The sequence below is a fragment of the Erigeron canadensis genome, chromosome 8 (assembly GCF_010389155.1).
Source record: "Erigeron canadensis isolate Cc75 chromosome 8, C_canadensis_v1, whole genome shotgun sequence".
Taxonomy (NCBI): domain Eukaryota; kingdom Viridiplantae; phylum Streptophyta; class Magnoliopsida; order Asterales; family Asteraceae; genus Erigeron; species Erigeron canadensis.
In genome coordinates, this window is record NC_057768.1 from 30,022,847 (window position 1) to 30,035,504 (window position 12,658).

The 12,658-nt window shown below is 37.1% G+C and overlaps 1 protein-coding gene across 1 annotated transcript; it reads right to left on the reverse strand.

Moving 5' to 3' along the window:
- Positions 1-1,607: 1,607 nt before the first annotated feature.
- On the reverse strand, positions 1,608-5,819 carry LOC122579058 (immune-associated nucleotide-binding protein 9). Its single transcript, XM_043751146.1, has 6 exons — positions 5,712-5,819; positions 5,022-5,267; positions 4,202-4,476; positions 3,157-3,321; positions 2,917-3,051; positions 1,608-1,950 (listed from the first exon to the last, which is right to left on the reverse strand). The coding sequence occupies exons 2-6, from the start codon at positions 5,254-5,256 to the stop codon at positions 1,738-1,740; spliced, it is 1,023 nt and encodes a 340-aa protein (XP_043607081.1). The 5' UTR covers positions 5,257-5,267; positions 5,712-5,819; the 3' UTR covers positions 1,608-1,737.
- Between the last annotated feature and the right edge of the window lie 6,839 nt (positions 5,820-12,658).

A 12,658-nucleotide genomic window follows, 5' to 3' on the forward strand; every position in this document is an offset into this window, starting at 1 on the left:
CATCAAATGCACCGTCTGTCCATCCATGATACTGAATGAAGATGAAAGGTCTGCTTGAATAAAGGTTGCTTTTATGTTTGTTAGCTTATTATTATGACAACTGAATGTTTGCATAACCTTGATGTATTTTATCAACTATGATTATGAATGACACTCGTGATTTTTGTGCCATCTCCTTGTGACTAAAATTTGATGTATTTTTTTTTGCCAAGTTTTCTTCAATATAGAGATAAATCTAGCTAAAACAGCTAATTACCTAATCAATCGTGAGATGTTAGAACCGATGTTTAGCTCATCAACAACGTCCGACTGTGCAACATGTAAGTTCGATTAATGGGGTCACTTTTAAACTAAATGGTAATTAATAAAAATGTTTCTACTTACTTTTTTGATAGTTATTTAAACTAAACAATAAGTTTCCCAAGCGCGATCAAAGTATCGAACTGAACATTCTGGACTTGGACCAAGAATCGAGCCCCATGAGGTTGGCCTAATAAGTACATGGCACTTTCAAGTTTCTTTAGGAGCTGATGAGCCCATGTGATGCGAATCCCTTTTGGCTTTCTCTAGATTCTCATCGAGCTTTCGGAACTAGTCATTCTTCCTCTATGGGCTCTCTCTGTCTATACATACATTTGGTTTCTCGTTCCATAATTATCCTTGGTCTGTACTCCGGTCTCCGTACATATATCGTGGTAGCTATATTCGTATCATTCAGTCTACCCTTGAATCCTCATCTTCATCAAAGTCAACTTGTCAAAGAGTATTATCATGAAGCTTAATTCTCAGATCTTCTAAATAAAGTTTTGTAAAAAAATTAATATAAATTGAAGTCGGATTTTTTGTTAGAACAGAAATTTCTTCAAGGACACACCAAAATGTCATAATGAGAGTCCATTTTCGGTTTGAAGAAGTCTTGAGGATGTTTTAGTCAAATGAGACTTTGTTTCCAGCTCATGTAGCTAGGTATCGAGACTGGATGAAGACAGGATGCAGATAGCACCTTCGACAAAACTGGCCGCTCTTGGGCCAAGGACTACTGATTATCCAGGTGGCTCTTTGACCAGGGGACAACCAACTAGGCAGCATTTTCAGTCTGCGTTCATCTTTACTGGCTAAGCTAAACTCAATCGCATCTTAGCCTAAGTGGAACTCAAATGCTCAACAAGCCTCCATGATGCAAACTAGTTCAGCATTACAATAACAAGCTAGGTTCAACAATTCAAGAACTCAAAACAGTAAAACGTGAACAAGATCAAGTTGAGATTAAGCTTTCTATGAATTGGACAGAGTCCGGCTAACTCAAAACAGTAAAACGTAAACAAGATCAAGTTGAGATTAAGCTTTCTATGAATTGGACAGAGTCCAACTCATTTGTAGCACTAGCTGATGACAGCTATATAATAGCACTTACATAAGTAGTGCAGTCCATGGTGCACTCAAAGCTCCATAAGAACTCAGTTAAAATGTTGTAAACTCAAGCTCTCAACTCATTTTGTGTATTCAAACTCCATAAAGCTCGAGGTTAAACTGGAGTTGACTTCAAGCTTATATGAATAGATAAATGCTTGACTAACTCATAGCCCTAGTTGTTCTCTAGACCATCATAAGTAAATTTGTAGATTTATATCATATATAAGTTGATAAAACATGCAGCATACCAGTGAAAGAAGGTTTTTGTTATCCAGCGGTTATGAACACAAACAAAACAATATACATAAAACTGGAAGCCCGGAATTACAGAATAGCACACTTGCCACTTTCGGCTCTCTTTCGAAACTCATCACTCTCCCTCTGGGCTTTCTCCAGATTCTCTCTAAGCTTACGGATCTCATCATTGGATTTCTTTTGAGCAGCTTGAGCCATCTCTTCAGCCTTCAACCGCGCAACCTGCTCTTCTGCCAATTTTTGTTCTAGTCTGGCAGTTGTTTCCTTTAGCCGAGCCTCGACCTGTAAAGCAATATGCCACCACCAAAATATTTACCAGAATAATCGATAATTTGAGTTGAATTCAAATATTATATCTAACTACATGCTTACAGTATGCCTTTTCGTATCCCAATTCAAATAAGGCCAACAAAAACAATAAACCAAATTTAAAACCTTATAATAGGTGCAACAAAACTTTTCATTTCTTTTTTCTCTCTATTTTCAAACGTAACCTACTAATGAATGGACAAATAGTTATAAAAGTTGGTTTGAAAGTAAACATGTCAAATTGGTCAAAAGTCTCCAAAAATTTAAATTTATTGCATAAAATCTCCAATACATTCCAACCCTCACTGAAGAATTACCCATTTTGACTTGTTACTGGACCCACCAACCCATGGCCATAGCTCTTTTCCGACATTAGTTTTACTCTCAATTAAAAAGATTTCACAGCCCTCGCTTAGCTAATAAGCATTGGCAGATATTTGCATTGAACTGATCGGAGAAGAAGCGAAGGAGCATTTCTCAGTATCTGTTAAGTCGGTATGAAATCGGGGGCTAAAATGCAGCTAAGGTTCCATTTTTTACTCGACTTACCATCAGAAGAGAACATATCTGCTATGGTTTAGTGTCGTCTACCACTGGTGTGTTGACAGACATTATAATATATCTTTGGTGGAATCCCTGGGGCCTGGGCCTATATATAGGTGCATGACAACTTTTATAAATGACTGAGGCCACTAAACCTATTTGCCAACGAAGGGGCCAATGCAGACATTAACTTTCGTATGCTAGTGGCATAATCATTATAAACCAAAGAAAATATAACTGAGGCAAGTTGATTTCTGATCAATATGCAAATGGGCACTTTCTCCACATCCAAGTGGTTGTGGCTTCAAAACTTGTAGTGGACATTTCGATTTAGTATTTTAACAGTTCAGCAGCTGAACTGTTCAAAAAAAAAACAGACAAGCAAAAGTAAAATACCATTTCGGTGATTCGCTTAAGCTGTTCCTCATATGACCTATGCATCTGCTCTGTCAGCTCGGATATTTCCTTTTTGGTGTACCCTTGTAAAGACTGAACCTCTTCTGTTTGTTCATGAAGCTTCTTAGTCCCTCTCTGTCAAAATACACAGATAGTTAGACCTAAGAGATAAAAGTCTAGTTATAATAGGTCTATTAAATAACTTGCAAAGAAATGAGAAAAAAAACTCATGCACTACACCTTCAATTCACTGAAGATCTCATCGGTGTATGGCTTTCCGTTATTCTTTGTCAGCACCATGTTGACAAGAGACAGGAGTTCTTGCACTTGCAGTGTTTTCTTCTGTTGATCTTTTGTCTTGTTATCGAACACGACATATCTATCTCCACACATGGCAAGGGTTTCCTGAAGCAATCGTCATTAATTGGCAAAGCGTTTCAATTAAAAATATTAAACCTTTACAATATAAGGAAACACCAGTTAACTATTTACTTCACATGTTGACAAATGCTTCAGATACTAACACGGTCCCATCCAAGATCAAATCCCTACTTGCTTTACACGGACAAAGAAGTAAAACAATTATATATGGGTATCACCAGTTTATAGATGAAGTAGAAAAGATGCGACTACTTAGGATTTGAAAGCAAGAATAAATCAACATTTTTCACATGAAACAATTTAAGCCTCACATGCAAGAAAAATACCAGGATCGTCTTATATTTAAGAAATAAACAAAACAAATTCAGCGGATAAAACTAAAACGCAAACCCTATGCAAGAGTAATTGCTCTTTTGACATATATATCAAGGGTATTATCACAATTTATCACAGTACTTGCCTGAGTTGAGCACAAGAAAGGATACAAATGAGCCTGATGTAATGTAATTACTGGTGATGAGAGAACACTATAAAATGGGCTACACGCTGTTTATCCAAATACGAAATGCAGCATAAGCTACACGTGTTATGTTTGGCAGTAAATTCAAGGAGACCACGACATGACAACCAGAGATAATTCAGTGTTTATCGAAGCAAAAATTTCTACTTTAAGATTTTTCAAGATTTTACACTAGTGAGACCTGTAAGCAATTATGACTAAGAAAATAATAAGGCAACCGCAACCAACAATTAAAAACACAAAAGAGCCTCATGAAGAACGCCGAGTAAAAATAGCATAAAAAGAGCATATAATCGATGGCCAACAATTTGCATTAGACAAGTTTCCAAATAAAAAATAAAAAAGCATCAGTGAAAATGTGTTGGCCAGCTGCCAATGCTCTACCTTTAACGATAAAGGACAATCTTCTAAGAAATCTTCCAAAGTCTGCTCATTATCTTCAAGTTCATCGCCACCGGTAAAAACAACTATCATATAATCATTAATCTTGCTCCCAAACAAAGTACGCAGGCTACTTATTGCAGCTTCTTCTTCTACTGAAAACCGATTCCGGACTGAGAGCACCACAAGAACACCATGTATACCCTCCCTGGCCATATTGATACATTTTACAATCTCCTTGCCAATAAACTCAGTGTCAACAGAAGAATCAAACAACCCTGCCATTCCATAACAACAATAAATAACTAAGTTGGTTAACTAACAACAGAGAAATTACGGCATATGCCATATTTTCTGCAAAAAAAAGTAGTTTGAAGAGCAAATCCAAGGGAGTATCTTATAAATCAGCTTGGAAAGGAAAGAAAAAAACAAGGGCGCCCAAATCTCATCATTTGGAGTCTCAATTATTTCGTTGAAGATTTTTACCCAATTCTTGGAATTTCTTTAAATGCTTTTTAAGCAGATTGCATAATATTGGGCTGTCATTAAAGCATGCATTTTCTTAGTGGTCGAGTTTTACTTTGTTTTTTGTCAGTTTTAAGTTCCAAAATATTGGCAATGCCTGCCAAGTTTAAAAACCATTAGGGCATTTACAAAGCGCTTGTACACATTGTGCATCATCGTTCTGCATCAGTAAACTATCTTAGTTTTTTAAAAACATACACTGCAAACCGTCGATTATATTTCAAGCAAACAACAGATTAACAGCAAAACCATAAGCACTATATAATCTTAATCGGGTATTTCAAAATAACTTCAATACCAGGAGTATCAATCACATTAAGCATCTGGCCATCTTTCAGTACAGTTGTCCTGAGCTCGGACGTACTCGTTACACCAGCCGAGCTAGCCCTGGATAAAAATTCCTTCTTTCCAAGGATGCTATTCCCTGTTGCACTTTTCCCGTTACCTGTCCTTCCAACCAAAACAAGAGTCCGAAGCGCATTCAAAGGCGAAGTGAACTCCCAATCGTCATCAATTGAACTTCCCCCCATCATATAACGTAGGTCTATAACGGAAACTTTCCGTTAGTTACAATTCTATCCTTATACACAAAGTCAAGTGATCAAGTATGCTCTATATAAAACATAACACCGATGTAAACACTCAAACTATAGCCTCGAACAAACTTCATCGTTATGCTAACCGAGTAAAACAATGCTTTACCAAAAAGTTAAGAGCTTTAAGGCCATAAGGTATATAATAAATAAGCAGCTTATTGAAATTTATCAACTTGCTGAACTAAATCTATCAATGATCAAATATATGAACCCTAATAATCATACAGAAGATAAAAAAAATAAAAAAATAAACATATATAACACAGCTAAAATCCATATATAAACCCTAATAATAGCACGAACAGTAAAAATACAAATCATCAGACAATAATATATACACAATTTATAATAGCTTAAAAAGACTGCGGAAATTATAAGAAAATAAAAAGTACCTGAGATTAAAAAACAAGAGAGAGATTTAAAGGGGTTTAAAGAAGACGAAATTGTGATCGGGTTCGGAGGGAAGGGGTTAGTTGGTTTTTATAATATTAATTAATTTGGGTTTTGGGGATAAGACGTCAGGAATCGCGTGGCTACTCAAACACCTACACTTACAGTAACTTGTTTTACACAATACAAAAATTTACATTTTTTTTTTTTTTTAAGAAGTTAATAAATCTAATTTTTAGCTTTTTAAAGATATCTAAACTAATCTTTTAAGAAGTTAATTAATAAATTTAATTTTTAGTTTTTTAGGGTAAATCTACATCAAATTATTGTAGATAATCTCTAATGCAATATTTAGATTTATTATTCAAAGGAGCAATTCTTTAACCTAACATATTTTTTAAAAACTTTATTTTTATTTATTGTATTATTTTTTATTTTTAATTCCAACTCATCATTTTAAAATTTCAATTTGTACTATTAAGTTAAAAATCCACATTATCTTTGTTATTTTTCGTTCAATCTTAAAATAAGTAAACACCTTATGTTAATAAAAATATAATTTTGAAATCTATAAAACTAATTGATAAAATTTTCAAACTAATAAAAGTGATAATTAATGTCACATTGAATAAACAAGCTAGCCAAAACAATGATTTATATCCCACCTTAGTGGATTACTGTTTTTCCTGAAATCTAAGTTTTTCTTTTCTTTTTTTTAACAACGGTAGTGATTGTATTTAGCGGCAAGCCTCTTCATCATTCGGTAAAGACCGACTACGTCACCAGCACAGTCAATCCGAAGGCATGACTGGCGGTAGAAGTCTCACTACCATTCTTGAGTAAACTAGCTAAATGCTAAAGAAAACTTTCATGCCCCACCTTATTGGCAAGGACTTCCCAATATGTCTTTCAAATGTTTCAAACCTGTGACCAACATTTGGCTGAAAGACATAAGGGTATTAAATGTTCAGTTGGGCTAAATCCCAATGACGAAATCTAAGTTTTTCTATTATGGGAATGTTTTGACAAATGTTGATGGAGCTTCTCTTTATGTTTTGTTTAGTTATAACTTTGGCTCTGTTTGATTGTTTATCGTTGAGCGTTATTTTTTCATAACTATCAATCAAACAAAACAAAGTAATCTTGTTCTTGTATTCATTTTTGTTACAATTCATTGTGAATCTCATACTAGCGTGTGTAAAGTTATTCTACAAAACTTACGATGGTTAAGATTTTATTATGGTGTAACATCCCACCGTTGGCGGAAACATGAGGTGTCATGAAAAGTACAGCACGACATGGAATTACATAGATACTGCTAAATGAAATAGAATATAATAAATATATTCCCAAAACATGAGTTCAAAGCCATAATTATGCTGAAACAACTCAATACAATAAGTCCATAAACGGTATAGTCCAAGGCATGTAGCCTTAAAGTCTGACAATAAGCAATGGAGCTTAAATCTCCAAAGTCCAGTCCTAGCATAGAAGTCTTTATCCCTGATTAGCCTGAGTACCTGAAAAGTATACTAAAACGTGTCAACACAAAGGTTGGTGAGTTCGTAGGTTTTAGTCAAAAAGTCCAGTCAAGAAATAAGTCTTTTGTCGATTGAGAGAGAGGGGGGAGGGGAAGAGGTCGGTTGAGAGAGAAAGAGAAGGGAGAGGGAGAAGTGAGATGGGAAGTGTGTGAAAAATGGGAGAAATTAGGGTTAGGTTAGGTTTTGTTAGTCCCTCCCCTAACTTTGACCAAGATTTGACCCAACTTTGACTCCACCAAAAACTCGTTTAACTCGACTAATTAAGAATACTCGAGACCCGTTAATTCACATCGTCGACACATTCAAATGTAACTTTTTAATAGCTTCCTAATGGATATAAACATGACTATATTAACTTATTAAATCTTTAATAGATTAAATTTAAGTATTCATTTTATTTGGCATTTCCACAAAACAACTAGTATTCCTCTGGTTCTCGAGTCCATGCACAATCTTTCTAAAGTCTAAATGCTCAAAGAGTCCAAATAAGTCATAAATCCACCTATTTCATCGCTAAAGTCTTAAAATCTAATGACGTACATAAGCGAAACGAACTAAAACGACCAGAAAAGTATATCGGAAAATACGCTCAGATGACGGTTGTCACAACATTACCCCGTTAAAAGAATTTCAACCCGAAATTCAACTCGAACTAGTCCCATTAAACAATTGGGGTATTTTGTCTTGAAATGATCTTCCCGTTCCCAAGTATACTCAGGCCCTCGCTTTGAATTCCATCGAACTTTGATAAGTGTATACTTGGTTTTCTTTAGTTTCCGCACCTTGCGATCCACAATCTCTAAAGGTTCTTCAACGAAATTCAACTTATCGTCAATTCGGATCTCGTCCATAGGCACATGACGATCTTCTTCAGCTAGACATTTTCTAAGGTGAGACACATGAAATACGTCATGAACTCCCTTAAGCTCTTCTGAGAGTCCCAATTGATAAGCTACTTCGCCAACTCTTTCTAATATCTCAAAGGTCCAATAAATCTAGTTCCAAGTTTTCCACTCTTGACAAATCTAACCACTCCTTTCCAAGGGGAAACCTTAAGAAGTACATGGTCCCCAACATTGAACTCTAAAGGTCTACGCCTGACGTCAGCACTCTACTTTTAACGTTCGCGTGCTAGTCTAAGTCACTCTTTAATCTGAATTATTTTCTCAACGGTCTCTTCAGTAAGTTCAGATCCAACCAAACGTCTATCACCAAAGTCAGCCCACGCGACATGTAATCTACGCTCCCGTCTATACAATGCCTGGAAAGGTGTCATATTAATACTCGCATGATAGCTATTGTTGTAAGAGGATTCTATCAAATGTAGATGGTTATTTCAGTTATCTCCAAAGTCTACGACACACGCTCTCAACATGTCTTTTAAGGTCTGAATCGAACACTGACTCTAACCACCAATCGGAGGGTGGTACGCCGTACTCATGTCTACCCTAGTTCCAGAAGACCTTTGCAACCCTCGCCAGAAAGATGAATTTGAAACGAGTATCTCTGTCTGAAATAATCGAAACCTGTACACTGTGCTTTGACACGATTTCCTTACATACTTCTTTTCCAAATTCTCTATGGTGTCTTTCTCGCGAATAGCCAAGAAATGAGCAGGCTTTGTCAGTCTATCGACAATTACCCAAATCATATTATGACTCTCCTTCGTTCTAGGTAGTTTTGTAATGAAATCCATAGTCACCCAATCCCGCTTCCATTCAAGAATATGTAGTTGTCTGACTAATCCAGCAGGCTTCGCATGTTCTGTTTTCACTCGTAAACATGTCAAGCATTGACTTACGAACTCAACAATATCCTTTTTCATGTGGCCACCAATATAACTCACGCAAATCATAGTACATCTTGTCGGTGCCTGGATGTACTGAATACCTTGTATTATGAGCTTCGTTTAATATCAATGTTTGTAAAATCGCCAGTGGAAGGAACCCATAGCCTGTCCACGAAATACAAGCCGTCATCGTCTCTTCTATCCAAATGTTGTTCCATTCCTTGTAGTTCCTTCTTAAGAAGATCTTTATCGCCAACAACCACAAATTGTGCTTCTATGATCTAATCTCTAACACTCCTTTGCACTGTAATACTCATAACACGTACTCGTCTAGGCTTAACCCTTTTCTTACGACTTAAGGCATCGGCCACTACATTGGCTTTCCCTTGGTGATAAAGAATGTCACAGTCATGCTCACTGAGTAACTCAAGCCATCTTCGTTGTCTCATATTCAAATCTTGTTGATTGAAAATATGTTGTAAACTCTTGTGATCCGTGTAGATTACACACTTGGTTCCATACAAATAATGCCTCCAACACTTTAATGCAAAAACCACTGCTCCTAATTCCAAGTCATGAGTTGTGTAATTCTTCTCATGGTCCTTCAATTGTCGTGAGGCGTACGCAATCACTTTGCCTCTTTGCATGAGCATACAACCTAATCCTTGACACAATGCATCGTTGTACACTACAAAAACATCTGATCCTTCAGGCAGACTTAAAATCGGCGCATTGCACAACCTATCATTCAAAACCTTAAACGCTTTTTCATGTTTCTCATCCCAAGCATACGGTCTGTCTTTCTATGTCAATTGCGTTAGCGGCAACGTAATCTTAGAAAAATATTCGATGAATCTTCAATAATAACCGCCAGACCAAGGAACTGTCGAACCTCAGTCGGCGTCTCTGGCGTTCTCTAATTCTTAACTGAATCAACCTTACTAGGATCTACATTACATGTATTCTATCCTTGCTCACAACATGCATCAAAAGTGCACCTCATTCAGCCAGAATTCACATTTAGAGAACTTTCCATACAGTTTTTCTTTCCTTAACAATTCTAGTACCTTTCTCAAGTGTTCAGTATGTTCCTCTTTTGTCTTTGAGTAATTCGAATGTCATCGATAAATACAATAACAAAACTTGTCCAAATACGGTCAACACACTCTATTCATCACATGATCATTGTCGGAGTGTTAGTTACTCCAAAGGGCATCACTGTAAATTCGAATCGTCTGTATCTTGTCCTGAAAATTGGTTTTTGGTATGTTGTCCTCATGTACACGTAATTGATGATACTCTGAATGTAAGTCAATCTTTGTGAAACACTTTGCACCTTGGAGCTGGTCCAATAGGTCATCAATCCTAGGAAGAGGATAACAAGTCTTCACTGTTAACTTATTCAGCTCGCGATAATTGATACACATACGAAAGGAACCATTCTTCTTTTGACGAATAGAATAAATGTTCCCTAGAGTGACTGACTAGGTCTAATAAATCCCTTGTCTTGAAGTTCTTTTCGTTGCACGACCAATTCTTGCAATTCAATCATTGCTAGTCTATAAGGGGATTTTTGCTACAGGAGTCGCGTTAGGGACAAGACTAATACGAAATCAAGTTGTTGAGACGGAGGTAAGCCGGGTAAATCATCAGGGAAAAACATCCTGATAGTCACGAACGACGGGCACATTAATCAAGCTAACCTCCTTAACAGACGTACTCATGTCACGGCCCTCAAGAGACTTAAACTTCTCGCCATGGACTCAAAGTATCTCACCATTAGGTAAGGATAGGAATATGGCTATGTAGGAAACTTTAACGTCGATTTCTCATAGAGCATGAAGAAGATAGAGGATTGGTAGTAGTTACGACCTTTTGGAACCTAGTCTTTTGAATCAAAGGTTATAAGGGGATCTTAACGATTTTTGGCACTACATAGCATCGTCGCATCGACCAAAGACATCCAGTCCATATACCAACAATAATGTCAAAACTCCCATTTTCAAAAGGTATTAAGTCAATAAAGAATGCATAGTCATTAAGAACTAATGTGCACGAACGAATGACCCGGTCTAGTCTGATTAGTTCTCAGTTAACCATTTGTACGTCAAGATATATATACATTAGACTCGGTCTACTATTCATTAAGGAGATAAAACTAGTCACGACAAAACTATAATCAGCTCTCGAGTCAAAGGACAGTAACATAAAGATCATCCAGAGGAAGTTCCCTGTAGCACAATCGAATCGTTACGAGTCTCTGTTGCGTTTAGTACGTAAGTATGACCTCTAGCAGCTTGAAATTGATCGCCTCTATTTGACGAGTCCAGCAATCTATAGCTGATTAGGATGAATGTCCACCTGAACCTGCAGCGCAACATACTGAACTAACTCATCAATCATAGCCTCAGGTCTCCATATAGTCTCTTCCAGAGTAGGTGGTGAACAACAGTCATAGCCGACCTAACCTGTGGGATTAGCCTACGAGGATACTTTTCAATGCCTTTACTCTTGGAATTACCAAACGTACAACAAGCCTTGACAATTCATTGAGACGTGTAGCGTAACCAACATGATCAACACCAATCATCTTATGCTCCAAAAGTTTTCGATATAACTTTATCAGTTCAGTTGCCGTACAAAACTTTCTCGTCAACAACTCCTAAAAATTTTTACAAGACATCGCCTCAGTCACTATTCTGCCTCTAACTCGACACTAACCATTCCACCAAGACAACATATCCAAGGTAAAGAAATTTGTCACATACCTCACCCTCTGACCAGTACACACCCACTAATGCCAATCACAGCTTCCATCTATTTAACCATTGAATAAACTTGACTACTCCACCCTGCCATCATAATTTCGCACACCACAGTCCTTGAATTTTTGTAAGTAAAACATATGTCGCCACTTCTAGGCTCTTTTAGTGTATTTCCATTACGCATTTTCTCGTTAGCGTCTTCATAGTATTCACCAATCTCCTGTATCATTGTTTCCTCATACTGCACATCCTCTGCTTCATTAAAAGTCGGCCCTTCATTCGTCGCATTTTCGGTATCTCGTGCAAGGACAACATTGACGACTTGAATAATCACGTGGATCGCCTCTGTTTCAAAGTAGCTCTCGTCTCATCGCTATTACACACACGTTAGTATATCTCTTGAACGTTAGACGCGAAGAAGCGCTCGAAAAGGTCAATGTCTATGTTACATACTACACTCAGAAAGCTCTCTCGTCTTATGGTCTAGGGATGCTATCTAAAACTTAAACTACTCATGCAGTCTATGTCGATGCAACACATATATATACTAGTAATATATTACCCTAAATCGCAGTTAAAATGTGGTCCGAATCTACCACCTACATCCGTTGCACTAGTGGTGTATGTATACAGGGTGTACCATCGGCTAACCCTCCACGCCCCTAGTACATCTAATGCAAGGTCGGATCATGGTACCGGTATGCTCTCTAGGTATTGGCTCGGTATGTATACAGGGTGTACCAACGGCTAACCCTCCACCTAACCAATACCCATTAAGCATCTCAGGGTAGCTACCACACTCTCACTACAAGTGCAATCACTGATGTCAATAACTGTCGCAAGGCATGGCGGTA